Consider the following 17,644-nt stretch of genomic DNA (forward strand, 5'->3'; position numbering starts at 1 on the left):
CTTCCCCATGAAGAAGAGCATTGTATTCATTTTTCAGTTTCAGCATCTTATTGTAGTCAGACTGCAAAAGAGAATTTATATGAATTTCTTCCATTTCTTTAATTTATTTTTCCAATTCTTTATGCCTTTTTCTTACTTCTCTTTGTTTTGAGCGTTCAAATGAAATGATATATCCTCTCACAGTAGCTTTAAGGGCTTCCCACAGTATAGAGTCTGAGACCTCTCCGTTATCATTCACCTCAATAAACTCTTGGATAATCTTATTCATATATTCTTTAAAATCTTCATATAATAATAATTGTGGGATTAAATCTCCATTTTTGTTTGGTTTTATGGAGATCAATTTGGATCTGTAGACTCACAGGGCTGTGATCTGAGATGACTCTACTGTGGTACTCTGGATTACTGACATTAGAGAGAGCAGAGGCTTCCACTAAAAGGTAATCGATTCTTGTGTAAGAATTGTGTACAGCGGAGTAAAATTAATACTCCCTTTTATTAGGATGTTTTGTTCTCCATATGTCTATGATATTTTTTGATCTCATAAGATTATTAATGGTTTTAGTTGAGTTAGCAATTACATGAGATTTAGTTGACAATCTATCTAAAGTGGGATCCAAAAGGCAGTTAAAATCACCACCAATGTAGATATGAGATGAGCTATCATCAGGAAGTAGACCAAAGACTCTATGATAAAAGTTTGAGTCATCTGTGTTTGGTCCATAGATATTCAAAAAAGTTACTGGGTAGAATGTAATATGACCATTTAAAAAAATAAATCTTCCGTTAGGGTCAATTATTTTTGATGTAAGTATGAAAGGCACATTTTTATGAAATGAAATGGCAACACCTCGAGCTTGTGAAGTAAAGGGTGCATGATAAACCTGAGATATCCAGCTAGCTTTAAGTTTGTGTTGGTTGTCTTTACAGAGATGTGTTTCGTGTAGGAATAAAACATCTGCTTTTAATGAATTTAAGTGTGAAAAAACCTTCCCTGCTTTAATATTTTTGGCTAAACCCCTGACGTTCCATGAAACTAGTGTCATGTTTTTCTTATAAGTTGACATTAAAGTTTTTTAGGGTATTTTATCTTTACGTGAAAAAAAACCTTAGTAATTGGTAAGTTTAAATATAATTGTGCGCCTCTCTCCTCCACATTCATGCACAGATTCACACACTCGCACCCCATTGTTCCCCCCTCCCATCGTGTGTAGTTCAATGTTTTGGAGTGAAATCTCCATTGTGATGTTATCCGTACGACGTCGTGTTGGTCGATTCCCCAGTCCAAAAGTCTCCCACCCCCACCCCCATCTTCAGGCGCAGGGCGCATGCTAGTAGTTGCGTTCACTGCTCCAAGCAGCGAAGTGTTTTCTTTTTTTTTTTTTCCTGCGTCCTCCGGTGAAATAAACCTCAGTGAAAAAGTGAATTTCTGCTTTATGCTTATCATAAGCCTTGTGGTAAAGCCGTTATTGATGATTAGCCACTAAGATTTTTTATAATGAAAGTCTTAGTGTCTGTAGGAGAGGTAAACACCTTTACCTGGTCGTTGTACTCCACATGCAGGCGAGCTGGAAAACGCAGCATAAACTTGATTTCCTTCTCCCGCAGCGTGTTCATTACCTCTCGAAAGGCCCGTCTTTGCGCTGTCACCTCAGCAGTGTAATCTGGAAACAGGAAGACGCGCAGGCCGTTGTAGATCAGCTCCTGGCCGCGGCTCAGTCGAAGAAGTAGCTCCTTGTCCTGGTAGAAGTGTATTCTTGCGATGATGCTCCTGGGGCGCTTGCTGTCACCATAGCGAGCGAGCGGGACACGGTGCGCGCGGTCCACCACCACTGGCTTGGAGAAGTTACTCGCTCCAAACAACTTTGGTATCAGGTCCGCAACGAAATCCGTAAGTCTTCCCTTTTCTTCTTGCTCTGGTATCCCGACTATTTTTAAGTTATTACGTCTTGAGCGTCCTTCCATTTCGTCTATTTTAGCTGCCAATTTCTCATTGCTCTTCTGCGTTTCAGTCAGTTTTTGTTCGAGCGCTTCGATGCTCATGTTCGGAACCTTGCTGCTGCATGTCCTCCACTCTGTTGGTCAATGCCGCCTGCTTGCTTGTAAGAGCCTCAAGCGTTTCCTCAAGCATGTCAAAACGTTTGTTGATAGATTCGAGTATCTTATCCAGCAACTTCTCAAAAGTTGATGACGCCATCTCAGCGCCAGCCTCGGTCAAATAATAACAGAAAAAGTAAACCACAGTGTAAGAATACTGTATATATCTATTAGAACATGATAAATAAATGTAAAGGGGAGACAAAATAATTTGAGTGTCGATGTAGCAAAATAAAATAGAATGAACTATATCGCGTGTTGTTTAAACAATAATGATGATAATTCTATATTAACCAGGTTAGCTCTAGAATGTCAGTATAACATATTAGCTGAAAGGTTAAACAAAGAGTGAATGAAAGTGGATCTAATGAGTGACCACACAGATGTGATATTCACGGTCAGGCCTGGAGTTAGCGTTATGTTAGCGTGGTTAACCGTGATAAAGCAGGCGTTGATTATTAAGGTTGGTTCCGGCAGTGTGGCCTCCAGACATGGCTGCAGTTAGCCAAGCTAGCGCCGTCCTGCCATGCATTGTGGGGTAGTCACATCGTATCAAACAAAGTTTCAATAAAGTCATACTGACTGAGATTACTCCTTTGCATGTTCTTGGCTGCGTTGATTGTGGGACTTGACAAAATCTTGGGCGTCTTTGAGAGATGTGAGTCGCCGTCTCTTTCCATCCTCGGTTGAAACCATTAGCTTAGCGGAGCTTAGTGGAGTGCTGGTTTGAGGCCCAGATTGTAGAGCTCCCTCATGATGTCCCGGTACGCGGCCCGCTGTTCCAGTATTTCAGGGCAGTAGTCTTCGAAGATGTGTATTGGTGAGTCCTTGTACTTTAGTTTGCCCCTGCGTTTCCGAGCTTCCCGCACCACCAGCTCCCTCGTCTGGAATTGGTGGAAGCATATCACGATAGCTCTCGGCCTCTCACCGGGGCCTGGCTTTGCTGTTAGCGAGCGGTGGGCACGGTCCAGCTCCGGGGTCGACGACAGTGTGTGTTCACCCTAGACTTCGACCAGCAGTTGAGAGAAGAACGTTGTTGGGTTTGGACCTTCAATGTTTTCGGGTCCGCCGACAATTCTTATGTTGTTCCGACGACTTCTGCTCTCGAAGTCCATTAGCTTAGCTTTTAGCCTCGCTTTCTCCTCGGCTACGAATGTTAGCTTGGTGTTCATAGCCAGCGTTTCCTGGCTGGTCGTTTCGGCAATCAGTTCTAGTGAGAGAGGCGCTTCAGGTTTTCCAGAAGTGTCGTCTGAATACAATCCAGCGTGTTGTTGAGTTTGGAAAAGGCGGAGTTAAACTCCGAAGAGAGAGAAGTCTTGTGGTCCGCTAGCATTGTAGTTAGCGTAGCCATGATGGTACTTGCCGCCAAGTCGTCCTCCTTTTGCTCCTCCTTTTTGGATCTGTTAGACATTTTCTCATTCAGCGCGAAAAGGTATTAGTACTATTAAAACGTTAGTAGCAGTTACTGCATTCAGTCGAGCTATACAGAATGGTAGGAATGAAATTTGCGGGAGCGTGAAAAAGTGTGACTACTCCATCTTGTCGCCAACCGGAAGTGTGTTCTCCTGTTTTTGACTTGACCTCAAAACCTTCCGGTTGTTCCATATATACCTCACAGTCCATTGGAGCATGTAGGTAAGCAGTCTTTACATCCATTTGGTGTAGGGTAAGGTCCGCCTGCACAGCCACCTGCATCAATGCTCGGACAGAGGTCATGTTGGCTGTCGGTGAAAAGGTCTCTTTATAGTCAATCCCTTCCACTTGACCATAACCCTTTGCGACATATCTTGCTTTACAAGTCTCTAATCCATCTGGGCTCTCTTTTACTGATATACCCAGCGACTTCCCACTGCTTGTTTGCCTCTTGGCAGTGGGGTCAGAGTGAAAGTCTCGTTCTCTGTCAAAGAGTTCATCTCCTCTTTCATTGCGTCAACCCACATTTTTGACTTCTTAGAGTCCATAGCCTCTGTAAATGTTTTTGGTACATCATATGCCACTGTAGAAATAATCGACATTCTCACTTTCGTCAATATTACACTCAGCTTTACACTGGTACTCTTTTAAGTATTCTGGAGCCTTTTTCTCTCTTATAGGATACCTCCATTCTCCCTGTTCTCTCTGAGTACTTTGCCTCAGCAGTCTCCTCAACACTAGACTCTTTATTCTCATTACGCTGTCCCTGACCCTGCTTGACTACATTTGGCTGTGCATCTTCATTATTCTCAATATCATTCCCCATATCACAATATGTCTGAGTCTGGCTGTCTGCACTACCTTTGGTGATTAATTTTACCAGCCTATGTTTTAGGACTTTTCCGGTGTCAGGATAATACACGTTATATGCTGGACAATACTTATCATAGCCTACAAAGGCCCCCTTTTCACACACAGAATCCAGCTTCTTCTTATCCTGCTTATATACGTAGCATTCAGAGCCAAATATCTCCATGTTGGATAGGTTAGGTGTTTTTTCTGTGAAAACACGATAAGGTGTCTGCTCTAGACGCTTACTGTGACACCTGTTGCGGATTTGAGCTGCTGTCTGTACAGCATATGTCCACAATTGCTTTGGGAGGTTACTCTCCAATAGCATGCGTCGTGCCATTCCAAATAAGGTTCTCCAGCCTCTTTCGGCGGTTCCATTCTGATGAGGTGAGTAAAGTGCACTCGTCTCGTGCCTTACCCCGTTACTCCTAAGTAAGGACTGGAACTCCTGCCCAGTAAATTGTGTACCGTTATCAGACCTTATGCACTTTATCTTTCCATATGGAGCTACATCTGCTATGAATTTCTGTGTAGCTTTTGTTGTCACTCTTGGCTTTGATAAAGTATAGAAAAATCATCCCGCTGTAATCATCAGTAAATGTTATTGCATATCTGTATCCATCTTTATCTGCTGGCTCTATAGGACCGCATTAGTCTGTGTGTACTAGTTCTAGTACAGCTGTAGCTTTAGCGTCTGCCTGTCTGTTCCCTGTGTACATATTTCACAGTTTTGATTGGACTTGTCATGTTTCCCTTTAATCGACATCCCTTCAACCACCTTTTCTAATCTTATCATCAAAGTTACAATGACCATTTATCCTATGCCACGTTTGAATGTCATGACACCCATACACTTCATCAACATTATCTTCTACTGGGATAAGGTAATACAGCCTACCATACACATCCATTTTGAACTTGGTACCATCCTTGTGGACCAGCCAGTTATCACCGTCCTTGAAGCGTAGCTCGGCTCCGTTGGCTGTCGCTGATTTCACTGAAAATATGTTTTGTGGAAACGATGGGATGTAGAGTGCTTGTTTGAGCCTTATTTTGACTCGTCGTCCCTCTGTGACCGGCAAGTAGACTTCGGCGTCTCCCCTCATCTTCGCCATCCTGCTCACCTTGGTTCCATCGGCAAGCTCAATCATGTGGTCCTCAGGCCTGAAGCTCTCGTCGACTGTCTTGAGCTTTGTGGCATCGTTGATCAGGTGGGTTGTGGCGCCACAGTCGACCATGAGACCCTTCTTGTTTCCTTTTTGTGGAGGACAGTCACTCAATTTGAAGAAACATCAGCTTTCTTTATATGGTCCCGGCCTCGTCCTCAACCGCGTGCCCTTCCTCGATGTGGTGTATCCCATTTTCGATACTCTCTTCTCCCCTGGGATTCGTCAGGGCATGTCTTGGCCATGTCCTGGCCATGTGTCCCTTTTTCCCACATGTGTAACACTCGACATCAGCATTTTCTTTCCTCTTCCTCTTCCATGTGATCTCGTTGCCCCGCTAGCCTTCATCACATTATCTTCTTCTGCATTCACGTCGTTCTTCCCATATTTTTCTATACTCTCATAACTTCGCAGTTTCGTTTTAAACTCGCCAAACGTTACAGTGTCATCTGTCTGGGTAATGTGCACGAAGAATGGCTTATATGAGTCAGGTAGCCCCTTTTCTACTATGGCTATCTGAAACCCATCACTTATCTGTTCATCTGCTCTTCTTAATGACGTGAAAATAGTCTCTGCTCTAATAATATAGTCAGTGACCGTTTCATTGCTAGCCTTGTGGAGCAAGGAAAGTTCACAATACAAACTCACAACGAGGGGTTTTGTCTTTTCCCGCGTAATGCTCGCGAATAATCTCCAGTGCTGCTCTTCCATCACGTTTCGCGTCCCTCATTATCAACAACAAACTCTTATTGTCTAGACACTGCACTAGCTCTGCATATGCCTCACCGTTCTTTGCCTCATCTTCCGCGAGAGCTTCTTAGTCTTCCTCATCTATGTGCGGGTATTCCAGGATAACTTCTCCGAGGCCACGTAACTCCATGTGTGCGAGGAGCCTCGTTTCCCAGAGTTCATAATTTTTCTCGTAACCGTTGAATAAAAGTCTAAACCACCTTTGGCCTGAATGACTGGGCCAATAACCTGTAGCGTTACTCATTTCTGCAGCAGTCTAACGTTATAACAGTCACCAATGTGGTTAGCTAGCACTTTGGTCCACGAACTTACTGCACCGTTTATTCTGCGCATGCTCACAATACCATTTCAGTGCACGCAGGCACATGACGTCACTGCGTAAGGCAGGGGTCACCAACACGGTGCCCGCGGGCACCAGGTCGCCCGTAAGGACCAGATGAGTCGCCCGCTGCCCTGTTCTAAAAATCGTATCTTTTTTTTTTTTTTTAAATTTAAATCAACATAGAAAAAACACAAGATACACTTTCAATCAGTGCATCAACCCCCCCCCCCCCCCCCCCCCCCCCCCCCCCAATTCACACTCATCCACACCCACTCACACAAAAGGGATTATTTCTTTCTGCTACCAATATTCTGGTTCCCACAACATAGACAACACATCTGCAAGGGACACAGTCCCTGAAGCACACATGATTGTATGTGCTGCTGGTCCACTAACATTTTCATTTAATTACTATTTTTTATGTAATCATTTTTATATTGTTTTACTTTCTTTCATTCATGTACACAGAAAAAAATTAGGGAACACAACAGATTGCATATAATTTATAAACAATTACATTTTCAAAATAAGCATTTATGTACAGTCCAGATTATGTCCAGGTCACTCAAATTAGGGAACACAACAACAGATAGCATATAATCTATAAACATAATTATACTTTCAAAATAAGCCTTTGAGGACTTTCCATCTTTTTTTTATGTTTTTTGGCATCATTATCGTTTTCAACCATGAAACTTTCTAAAGTTAAAAATACTGAATAAATGTTTTAAAGAAATTAATACTAAGTGAATATCTGTTTTTGGCTTTAAAAATAAACCTTTTACCGAGTACTATAATTAAATTGACTAAATCATGATTGTCAATGAACTCTCCTAAAATAACAGAAACCACATCAAGCTTCATAAACAAACCAATCCTTAAACACATTTTTTCAACTTCCACCCAAAACGAAGACACAATATGACAATACCAAATCAAATGCAGGGTGGATTCAGACTCCTGACAACAAAATCGGCAATCATCATATTCCATAATTTTAACATTTTCCCCGTGGGTAAGAAGTTATAAATAATTTTAATTTGAAAATAACGATTTTGCACATCGATAGTAGTTTTATAGATTAGTTTGAATATGGCATCCCATGGCAACGGGCAGTCAAAAAAGTCCTCCCATTTTCCATATGTGTTGTATGGGGCAGCCTTCAAAGATTTCTTTATTAAATAAAAATTATATATTTTTCTATTTATTTTAGTTCCTTTTTGCCAACTAGAATTTCTTATTAGAGGTTTACAAACTAATAATTTAGTAGTTCCATAATTAATTATTTGTTTCCATCTTTTCCCAATTACTCCAGTTAGTTGATTAAATGAAAAGCTTGAGCAAGCATCACCATACATAGTTCTAAATTCATCATACTTCATAATTTTACCATTCTCATTGATAATATCATTGACAAAAATGATTCCTCTTTCAAACATATTTTTCCAAGAAAGGCTTTCCATCTATTACAATATTAGAGTTCATCCATATTATCTGCTGCAAAATATTGTCTCTTTTTTCTGGCACATAAAATTGAAAACACCACCATGAGTGGATTGTTTCCTTTATGAACCCCGCCATGTTTCCCAGCAGACTCTCTACATAAGAAAAATGGGAGGGGATCACTTGTAAAAAAGGATACAATTTATTTTGATACAGTACATGTTTTTTGTCCAACAGGACACTTGTGTACCACTCAGTGTTTAAATACATCTTTGGAACAATTGATGCTTTTAAAGACAGACACATAGCTTCAGGTAGCCCTTCGCATTAATCAGTACCCAAGAAGTAGCTCTTGGTTCCAAAAAGGTTGGTGACCCCTGGCGTAAGATATTCAACATGGCTTTGCTATTTATATTATTAAATGTGCTTAACACTCAACCTGTCCTTTCTTTGTCCTCTTCTGTCCTGTCATCTCATTGATGACCTTCCATGCTTCTCCATACTGTAGGGGTGTAACGGTACACAAACATTTCGGTTCAGTACGTACCTCGGTTTAGAGGTCACGGTTCGGTTAATTTTCGGTACAGTAAGAAAACAACAAAATATACATTTTTTGGTTATTTATTTACCAAAATAGTAAACAATGGCATAACATACATAATAAACACACAGGGTCCATTGCCAGGGTTAATGTGGTCAACATATATAAAATAAAAACTAAATAAGATAAGGCTCAGAATGGTTTCTTAACAAAACCTTTCTACATATAAAGTGCTTTTTTTGATTGATTGATTGAGACTTTTATTAGTAGTTTTCACAGTACAGTACATATTCCGTACAATTGACCACTAAATGGTAACACCCCAATAAGTTTTTCAACTTGTTTAAGTCCACGTTAATCAACATTAAACTGCCTCAAGTTGTTGCTCAGATTAAATAAAATGACAAAACTTTTGTTCTACATATAAAAAGTGCAACATTAAACAGTTTCAAGTCAACTCAGCCTCAGAATAACTTTTCTCCCCCCCCCCCCCCCCCCCCCCCCCCCCCGCCTGGCTAACTTGGCAGTAAGAGGATATATGGGCTCATTGTTCTTCCACCATAGAAGTGGGTCAAAATCTAGTTTAATGCAATATGGACTTATATCTGCTGCTATAAAAACATTTGTTATTGCTTTAGCCCTGCCTGACTCGCCGAGGAGAGGCTGCTTGAATGCGGTGGTGACGCTTCAAATGGGTTAGCATGTGTTATGAGAGTAGCTTATGTGTGTGTGTGGCCCTTTAATATGTGACAGCATGTGAGGTGAGTGTGTGGGCGAGCAAGGTGAGGGAGCGGTAGCGTGAGTGCGGGGAGTGGCTAGGGTTTTGTTGGATTGGCTGTGTGCAAGACCTCAATAAAGCCACGATTTGCAACTAATCGCCGGACTCGTCATTTACCCTGGAGTCCGGAGCTGTGGAGACCCACTGCCGAGTAGAGTGAAGGGTGTTGCCCCCGAGAATACATCGGCCCTGGAGGAGTGTCTCCCCTGCGCTCCTCGACTACAGTCTGGGAGCCGAAAGCAGGAAAGTGCAACACATGTTTGACGTGTTGTCAGAAGCAGCTGCTGAACAAACCTCCGTCTTACATTGTTGTATCGCGCAGCCAAAGTGTTCCCAAACGGGAGATCTTAACGAGACAGGAGGTTCTTCCAGCTCTGGCTTTTACATGTTGTCCTAGCCCGGTCGCTGCTAGCATGTGTACTCGTTCGGTACACCTCCGAACCGAACCGAAAGCCCCGTACGGAAAAGGTTCAATACAAATACACGTACCGTTACACCCCTACCATACTGCTTTTCTCCGTGCGCAGCCTGGACTCTCTGCACCTTCTCCATCAGTTCCTCGCCCTTGATCTTGTCGTAGGTACCCTCTTGGAGACTATGTAGTGATCAGAGCCCACAGAGCTAAAAGTGCTGTATGGCTCAGCATGCAGGATGGAGTTCCTCCACTCTTGCCTCACTAGGATGTAGTCTAGCTGACGCTGTACAGCTGATGCTCGATTTGAAAGGTCCATCTGCCAGAAGCTGGTGTTCCATGAAAGGGGCAGGGAGAAACGCCCTTTTCATGGTTCACAGTTGGTAGAGTCGTGGTAAGGAAAGGGAGCATCTTCTGGTCCAATCCTTGCGTTGAAGTCGCCCAGGATTTTCAGGAAGTTTTGCGCTGGGACATCACAGTCCGTTGCGGTGAGGTCTTCGTAGAACTTTTCCACCACCTTAGATGGTGCGAGTATATGATTATGACAGTTTTTCTGGGTTGTCTGAGAACTCTGTGATGAGGATGTGAATTCGACGAAGAGCCTTTTGTGCTAAAGAACCCAGCAATAGCCCTACGCCCCCTATCGCAGCCTGAGCCTCGTTTTGCCATGAAGATGTAGTAATGAACGTGCATCTCTCCACTCTGTGATAAACGATAATGTCATCGGTGTGCAGTCTTATCCTGGATCTCCAGAATCTCCATTCCCCTTGCCTTGGCACAGTGTGGTAGTACTTCCAATCAAGATTATTCTCTCACTGTGCATGTGTTGAAGGTTCCCATTATAAATAGTCTCTGACAGCGCATGAGTACTTTGGAGGACCAACACCACCATCCGCTGCGATGTTCCTGTGGACTACCGCCGCTGGAAGAATATCCATCCATCCATTTTCTACCGCTTATCCCTTTCGGGGTCGCGGGGGGTGCTAGAGCCTATCTCAGCTATAATCGGGCGGAAGGCGGCGTACACCCTGGACAAGTTGCCACCTCATCGCAGGGCCAACACAGATAGACAGACAACATTCACACTCACATTCACACACTAGGGCCAATTTAGTGTTGCCAATCAACCTATCCCCAGGTGCATGTCTTTAGAAGTGGGAGATGATTTGGGATAACTTTGTTCTCCATGGGTGGCGTTACTTTGCTAATTAAGGACTGTGCAACGCAACACCTCGCAGTCCTGGTTTTAGTTCAGGGTGTCTTTCTCCTAGGTGGGTTGCCGGCCATGGCTAGGAGCCCATGTTATTTACTCATAGCTGAGACAGTGGTTAGCAAGGCGCCAGCGAGTATCCACACACCAGTGGGCTTGTACATCTCACCTCTGGGGCCCACTGCTGCTTCCCAATCCCCTACAGTTTGGTTTAGTGTCCGCAGGGACACATATCCATGTGTGGCCACGAGGAGGCACGGCAGGAGTCCTGGCGGTGTAGAGGCTGTGCACCGGCAAGAGGTGATTTAAGCACTCTGCTCCTCTGTTCACCCCCCACGTGGAGGGCTAGTCGGCGGCAGTAGATAAAAGTCGCGAGCAGGAGCAACATGTGTTAACTTCAAGCACTTCTACACAGTACTACTTCACTGACGCATCACACACACCCTGTATTCATGCACATGTCTGACGTCTGTGGATACCTCCATATATGGTAGAAATTTACCCGAAGAACATTGCCGTAGTCTGACGCTGGAGTCAATAAGCTCTTAATTTTTCTCTCTATCTTGTTATGGGGCAGACTGGCTCTTACATGCACATGCATCCTCCGCTGTTGCCGTTTCTAATACAAAGTGGCGTTTAGTCCATCCATCCATCCATTTTATATCGCTTGTCCCTTTCGGGGCAACAGGGGTGCTGAAACCTATCCCAGCTGCATTTGGGTGGAAGGCGGGGTACACCCGGCACAAGTCGCCAGCTTGTCTGGAAGCGCTAAAAAAGCGGTGAGAAGACACAGTCGAAGTGGAGACAAGTAATTAAGACCACCAACAAAACGGCGCATCCTTTAGAGACGGTCAGGAAGTAGCTTTGAAACGGTCTGTGAAACATTTTCTGCTATACCCAATGTGTGCCTGGATGGATTCTATTCCAGAATGCTGCGTGTGGTACTAAATATCAACCAGAATGAGCATTTTACCAACAAGCATCGGTATTAGGGTCTGCCAAGGCTGAGTGACAAGGTGGCATTCAGGAGGAGAAACTTGCAGGTCACTGCGACAAACACCTAGTACTTCTTGCTAGCCAACTAGTGCTCTGGGAGCCAACAGACTTGCACTGACCAAGGGGACGTCCCACACCAACCTATGTTCTTGGACGAACTAAGGAAGGATGCAGGGAATTGAGAGCTCTACAGAAGTGGCAGGATGCATCGGATTGGCATCTCTTGTTGGCAAACCTGTCTGGGGATGACCCATCGCATGTAAATTAGCATCGAGCTAGCACATTTTAAAAAGTGGAGTTGTACTTCACTTTACTTGCTTTGTTGGCATGGAAATTTGCAACATTAGTTAGAGGCAGTCCACTACGAACACGCTTGTTTGCCCGCCAAGTGCTTCAGTCGGTGCACAGTCTGCAAGCAAAAGTGACGTCACACAAATTGAATTATAATATGGTACTGTTTAATTTTATGTGAATCGGTACACGATATACCGACATAATTCCGTCAAAACCTATAAAAGTACCTAATACGGTACCAATCAGTAGTTATGTGTTGTATATGCCCAGATGTTAGGGACATTCTGTGTGAGAACTTCCTGGAAAATTCAGCAGCTTTCTCCAGATGTCACATTTTTAGCGTATTTCAACTGCATTTTGCCGCACCGCTCCTACGCCCATGTCATTGTAGGGTGGTCAAAAATATTGATACCAACATGCAAGAAATACATGAATACCTGCTTTTGTCAGTACTGAATACTTGACAACACTTTTTCCTCGGCTAGACTCATCGATGCAATGCTGAATAGAACGTCTGATGGGTTAAAAAAAAATGACAGTGTTTCCATATGTTTTTTTTTTAATCGTGTAAGCCTGTCACAAATGTGAATTTGGTGCTTCTGGCTCATAAATTATAATGGAAGTGTAGCTGTGGCAAAACACGCTTCAAAGCCTTCTCATACACGGCTGTTTTTTGTCAGAGTAAGAAGTAGCAGAAATTATCTTTATTGCACTTTAGTCACTTTTTTACTACATTGAGTGAATAGAAACACACATTAAAAGTGAAAGAAGTGTCTCTTGTGTCATGCCTTTATTCATTTGTCAAACACAAGCGATGATAAAAGTATTTGCCGCACAAGTAAGAGCAGAGATCTGCCACCACAAGCCCAGGGAGTGAACATTACCATAGCGTGCAAAAAACCTCCAGAAGTATGAAACCGACCTTTATCACTTCCATAAGGGCTGAGAAAACACATCTTTGAGACACTCCTCTGTCGTTTGGCAAGACATTGATCACCACCGCTTTACTTAGTTCACCATAGTTAGTTGGTATAAGCTCCAGCTCACTTTGAACATGAGCTGTTAAAAATGAACTAAATGGTAACATTAATTGTGTTAAGAGAAATTCACAAACACGTAAGGCGTTGCACGTCTAAATATTTGCGGGACTCCTCTTTTGTTTTCTACTCTGCAGGTTAAGCTGAGGAGGAGCATGAGAAAGACAAAAAGACAATCATGGGAGGTCGTGTCCACGCAAGAAGACCAGACAATGTTGTCATTGGCATCCTTGTCTCTGGTAAGAACCAAGTAATATGTTTATTTAGAGGTACTGAACGCTTCATGAAAATTGCAGCGCTTAGTCCAGGTGTCGGGAACCTTATGGCTGAGAGAACCATAAAACCCAAATATTTTACAAAAGTGTTTCCGTTAACGACCACATGATATCTTTTAACACTGAATAAAACCAAATAATTTTAGAGTACAATAGGAGTATAATATTGAGGCTAAAATTATTATTCATAATAAATGTGTTATACTGAAGCCAAATAATACGGAGTCAAATAATTCCTACCTTAAATGCAACATGTCGAAGTGCCGTTTCACATTTGACAGTTTCATTTACATATTACATGTTGTTATTGCATATTATACACGGCAGAACCAGCTCTATCCACAAAGGCTAATTTGTTTGTTCGTTTGTCCGTTTGTCTTGAAATGTAAGGTATTTGTCATCTTTTTTTTTTCATCATCTTCTTTGTCTGTCTTTTAAAGAGGTCCTATTATGCAAAACCAACTTTCCTTACCTGTTGGTACCTGTTTCTGTGTATTTAGGACCTGCATAAGTCTCAAATTATAGGTTGATTGGCAACACTAAATTGGCCCTAGTGTGTGAATGTTGTCTGTGTTGGCGACTTGTCCAAGGTGTACGTCACCTTCCGCCCGAATGCAGCTGGGATAGGCTCCAGCACGCCCCGCGACCCCGAACGGGACAAGCGGTAGAAAATGAATGGATGGATAAGTCTCAAATTTTAAAATCAAACAATGGAGGCATGGCGGAGATATTTATAAAACTACCGTATTTTCCGGACTATAAGGAGCACTTAAAATCCTTTTTTTCTCAAAACTCGACAGTGCGCCTTATAACCCGGTGCGCCTAATGTACGGACTAATTCTGGTTTTCCTTACCGACCTCGAACCAATTTGATTTGGTACATGGTGTAATGATAAGTGTGACCAGTAGATGGCAGTCAAACATAAGAGATGCGTTTAGACTGCACTATGATGGAAATATGATTTAAGTAAACAACACCAACAATGAATATGGTACATTGAAAATATAGAACATTACACAAGGCGCTCAAAAATCCATCACAATGTTTTATTACGACTTTGGGGTAAGCTATGAAGCCGCACCGCTTGATGTGCTTCAACATACGAGTATTATTATGGTGTGTGTATAAGGTAAGACATATTATCTGGTGTTTTGTTTTGCAATAATATGCAAAAGCAACTTTTCTTACCTTCTGGTACCTGCTGATCTGTATTTGGGATCTGCATAAATCCTGAAAAATTGCGCGCATCTGCCTTTGTAGTCCGTGACTACACCGTATTCGATAAGCTTCTTCTTTTTCTCTATCTTCTTGTTATGGGACATTCATCCTCCGCTGTTGCCATTTCTAATATAAAGTAGTGTAAAGTTCTTACTTATATCTGTCAGTAAACTCGCAGTGAAAGCGCTAAAACATTCCGGTGTAGTGAGTTTATATTATTCACCCAAGGAATTTTACTTATTACAGAGTTCCGGTCGGACGGTTTTCCACAGGACACATTTCCGGCGTTGTTGTTTCCGGATGAGGAGACGCTGCTCCGTTATTGATTTAAGTAAAGTCCTGAATGTCATTAAAACAGTTAGCTCCATCTTTTGACACTTCTTCCACTCCCGTCGTTGCACGCTACAACGCTACAACAAAGATGATGGGGAGAAGACGCTGCCGAAGGTGAGCCACGTAAATAAGACCGCCCACAAAACGGCACATCTGGAAGCGACTGTCAGAAAGCGGCTTGAAGATGATCTGTAAAACATAATCTATGAAACATTTTGACCAAAGAACCATCATTACATGTTATATAGACCACAAGGAAGTGTTTTCAATTTAGAAAAAATTATAATAATATGACTCCTTTAATGCGCCTAATATATGAAAAAATATTTTTAAAAATAGACCATTTATCGGCAGTGCGCCTTAAAATCCGGTGCGCCCTATGGTCCGGAAAATACGGTATATTGCTTTCTTCCAAAATTGTTCCAAACAAGCAGTCTCGGATTTGCCCTGAGTTGTTTTTGTGAAGTTTTCCAACATGTGATGTCAGCAGATATCTAAAGGTTTACCCAAAAAGCTTTGCATGAGTTCGCCATTGTAGCCCGAAGTTGGATAGGATAGAATAGACCTTTTTTGTCCTACAATAGGGAAATTCCGTTGTAGCAGTGTAGGTTTTTACATATACCGGTAGTAACAGAAGTAAAACGTAATGAAAAACAAAACAAATAAAACAAATACTACATACTGCGCAGTGTGCACTAATATGTACAGAGGAAAAATAAAATGAAACAAAAAAAACACTAACATCCATACCAAGAAATCACTAAGTCACAAAGTAGCTTCTTTTTCCTATATCCTCTTTTTGTGGGGCAGACTGGCTCATACATGCACATGCGCTCCGCTGTTGCCATTTCTTGTAAAACGTAACGTATACTTTAGTTGTAACTTGTCTGTCAGTAGACTCATATGGAAGTGCTAAAATTTACAACGTAACTGACGGGGAGGCGACGCAGTCGGAGTGAAGGCACATAAATAAGACCGCCCACAAAATGGCGCATCCTGAAGAGACCGTCAGAAAACGGTTTGAATATGGTCTTTAAAACAAAATATATGCAACATTTGGACCAAAGAACCACCATTACATGTTATGTAGACCGCAAGGAAGTGTTTTAAATGTAGAAAAAAAAAAACATAAAATGACCCCTTTAAAGTACCTACCAGGAGAATGGAAAAACAAGTTGACTTTATATGCCTAATTGTGTTTCATTGTATCCATTAAACCATATCCTGATTATTACTCACTGCAGACTTTTTGAGAGCCAACAAACATAATAAAACATCACTTACTGTCCAATGTCTGCTGTCAATAGGATGCTGAATGCTGGGATGTTCATATATTCCCATTTAGGTGAAGAATGACTCATAATCCTTGCGAAGAAAATGGGTGGGGTGCAGGGCAACAAGCATATTTTCATGTCATCCTCCCCAGTTTCGGGTCCTAAATGGTTGTCAAAGTGTAACAGCTTGTCTGAATACCTACTCAGACTCCTTCTGTGCAGGTGAGGTGCATGATTCATGATCTAGAACAGGGGTAGAGAACATGTGGCTCTTTTGATGACTGAATCTGGCTCTCAGATCAATCTTAGCTGACATTGCTTAACGCGATAAGTAATGAATAATTCCGCTGGTAATCACAGGGTTAAAAAAATAACGTTCAAAATATAAAACATTCTCATGCATTTTAATCCATCTATCCCTTTTTCTACCCCACCTGTTCAAGAAGTCGCATTAATGGTAAGAAGTATTTTATTTATTATTGGTTAGCTTCAGTATAACAATGTTATTGAAAAGAATAAGAGACTTATTAAACTCTAAAAATGTTGGTCTTACTTAAAAATGCACGCATTTAGTTGTATTTAGTGTTGAAAAAATATTATATGGCTCTCACGGAAATACATTTTAAAATATTTGGCTTTTATGGCTCTCTCAGCCAAAAAGGTTCCTGACCCCTGATCTAGAATAAACTTACAAGCACCAAGAAAGCAGCAGACCACTCGATGCTGTAAACATAGGCACACAAGCTTGTGATCACGGTGCCGCTATAAATAAATTGTCTGCGTTAGCACTTATAATAACATTATTACTAATACTTTGTTATTATTCAAGTCACGAAATGTAAGTGGAGTATTGTTGGCGGTTTTTGAATAGTTATTTATTGGATTTTATGGGCAAAATAGTGGAGCTCCCGTTTTCTCCGCTGTAAGTGGACTTTTATTTACTTGTATTTATTATTTAGAATTTTTTTAAAAAAATTTTTATCCATTTGTCGTCATAATGATTGTGAAAGATAGGCAAAATCCCCCAAAAAGTGCAGTTCCCCTTTTAAAATGGCAGTAATACAACATACTGTATATGGATGCCAACTGTCGTAAAACTGTGAAGAAGAAACTTGTGCTGCAGCATTGAGCTGCCGATGTCCTGCTGCTGCCACAGCTTTTCCTTTCAACCCTTTCTATGGATTAAGATTAATTATTAATCTAACGGGAAGATATGGACTTCCTATTTGTCG

At 41.9% G+C, this 17,644-nt stretch overlaps 1 protein-coding gene across 4 annotated transcripts in view; it reads left to right on the forward strand.

Annotated features, from left to right (window-relative positions):
- Nucleotides 1–17,644, forward strand: part of LOC133633931 (uncharacterized) — an 88,816-nt gene that overhangs the window by 27,883 nt on the left and 43,289 nt on the right. For 3 of the 4 annotated variants that reach the window (XM_062026760.1, XM_062026758.1, XM_062026761.1), the window contains exon 4: nucleotides 13,449–13,550. The exons of the other annotated variant lie outside the window; for it this stretch is intronic. In XM_062026760.1, coding sequence (XP_061882744.1) covers nucleotides 13,449–13,550 — 102 coding nt within the window. The remainder of the gene's footprint in view (nucleotides 1–13,448; nucleotides 13,551–17,644) is intronic. 4 annotated transcript variants of the gene reach the window in all.

Source organism: Entelurus aequoreus, linkage group LG18 (assembly GCF_033978785.1).
Source record: "Entelurus aequoreus isolate RoL-2023_Sb linkage group LG18, RoL_Eaeq_v1.1, whole genome shotgun sequence".
NCBI classification, from domain to species: domain Eukaryota; kingdom Metazoa; phylum Chordata; class Actinopteri; order Syngnathiformes; family Syngnathidae; genus Entelurus; species Entelurus aequoreus.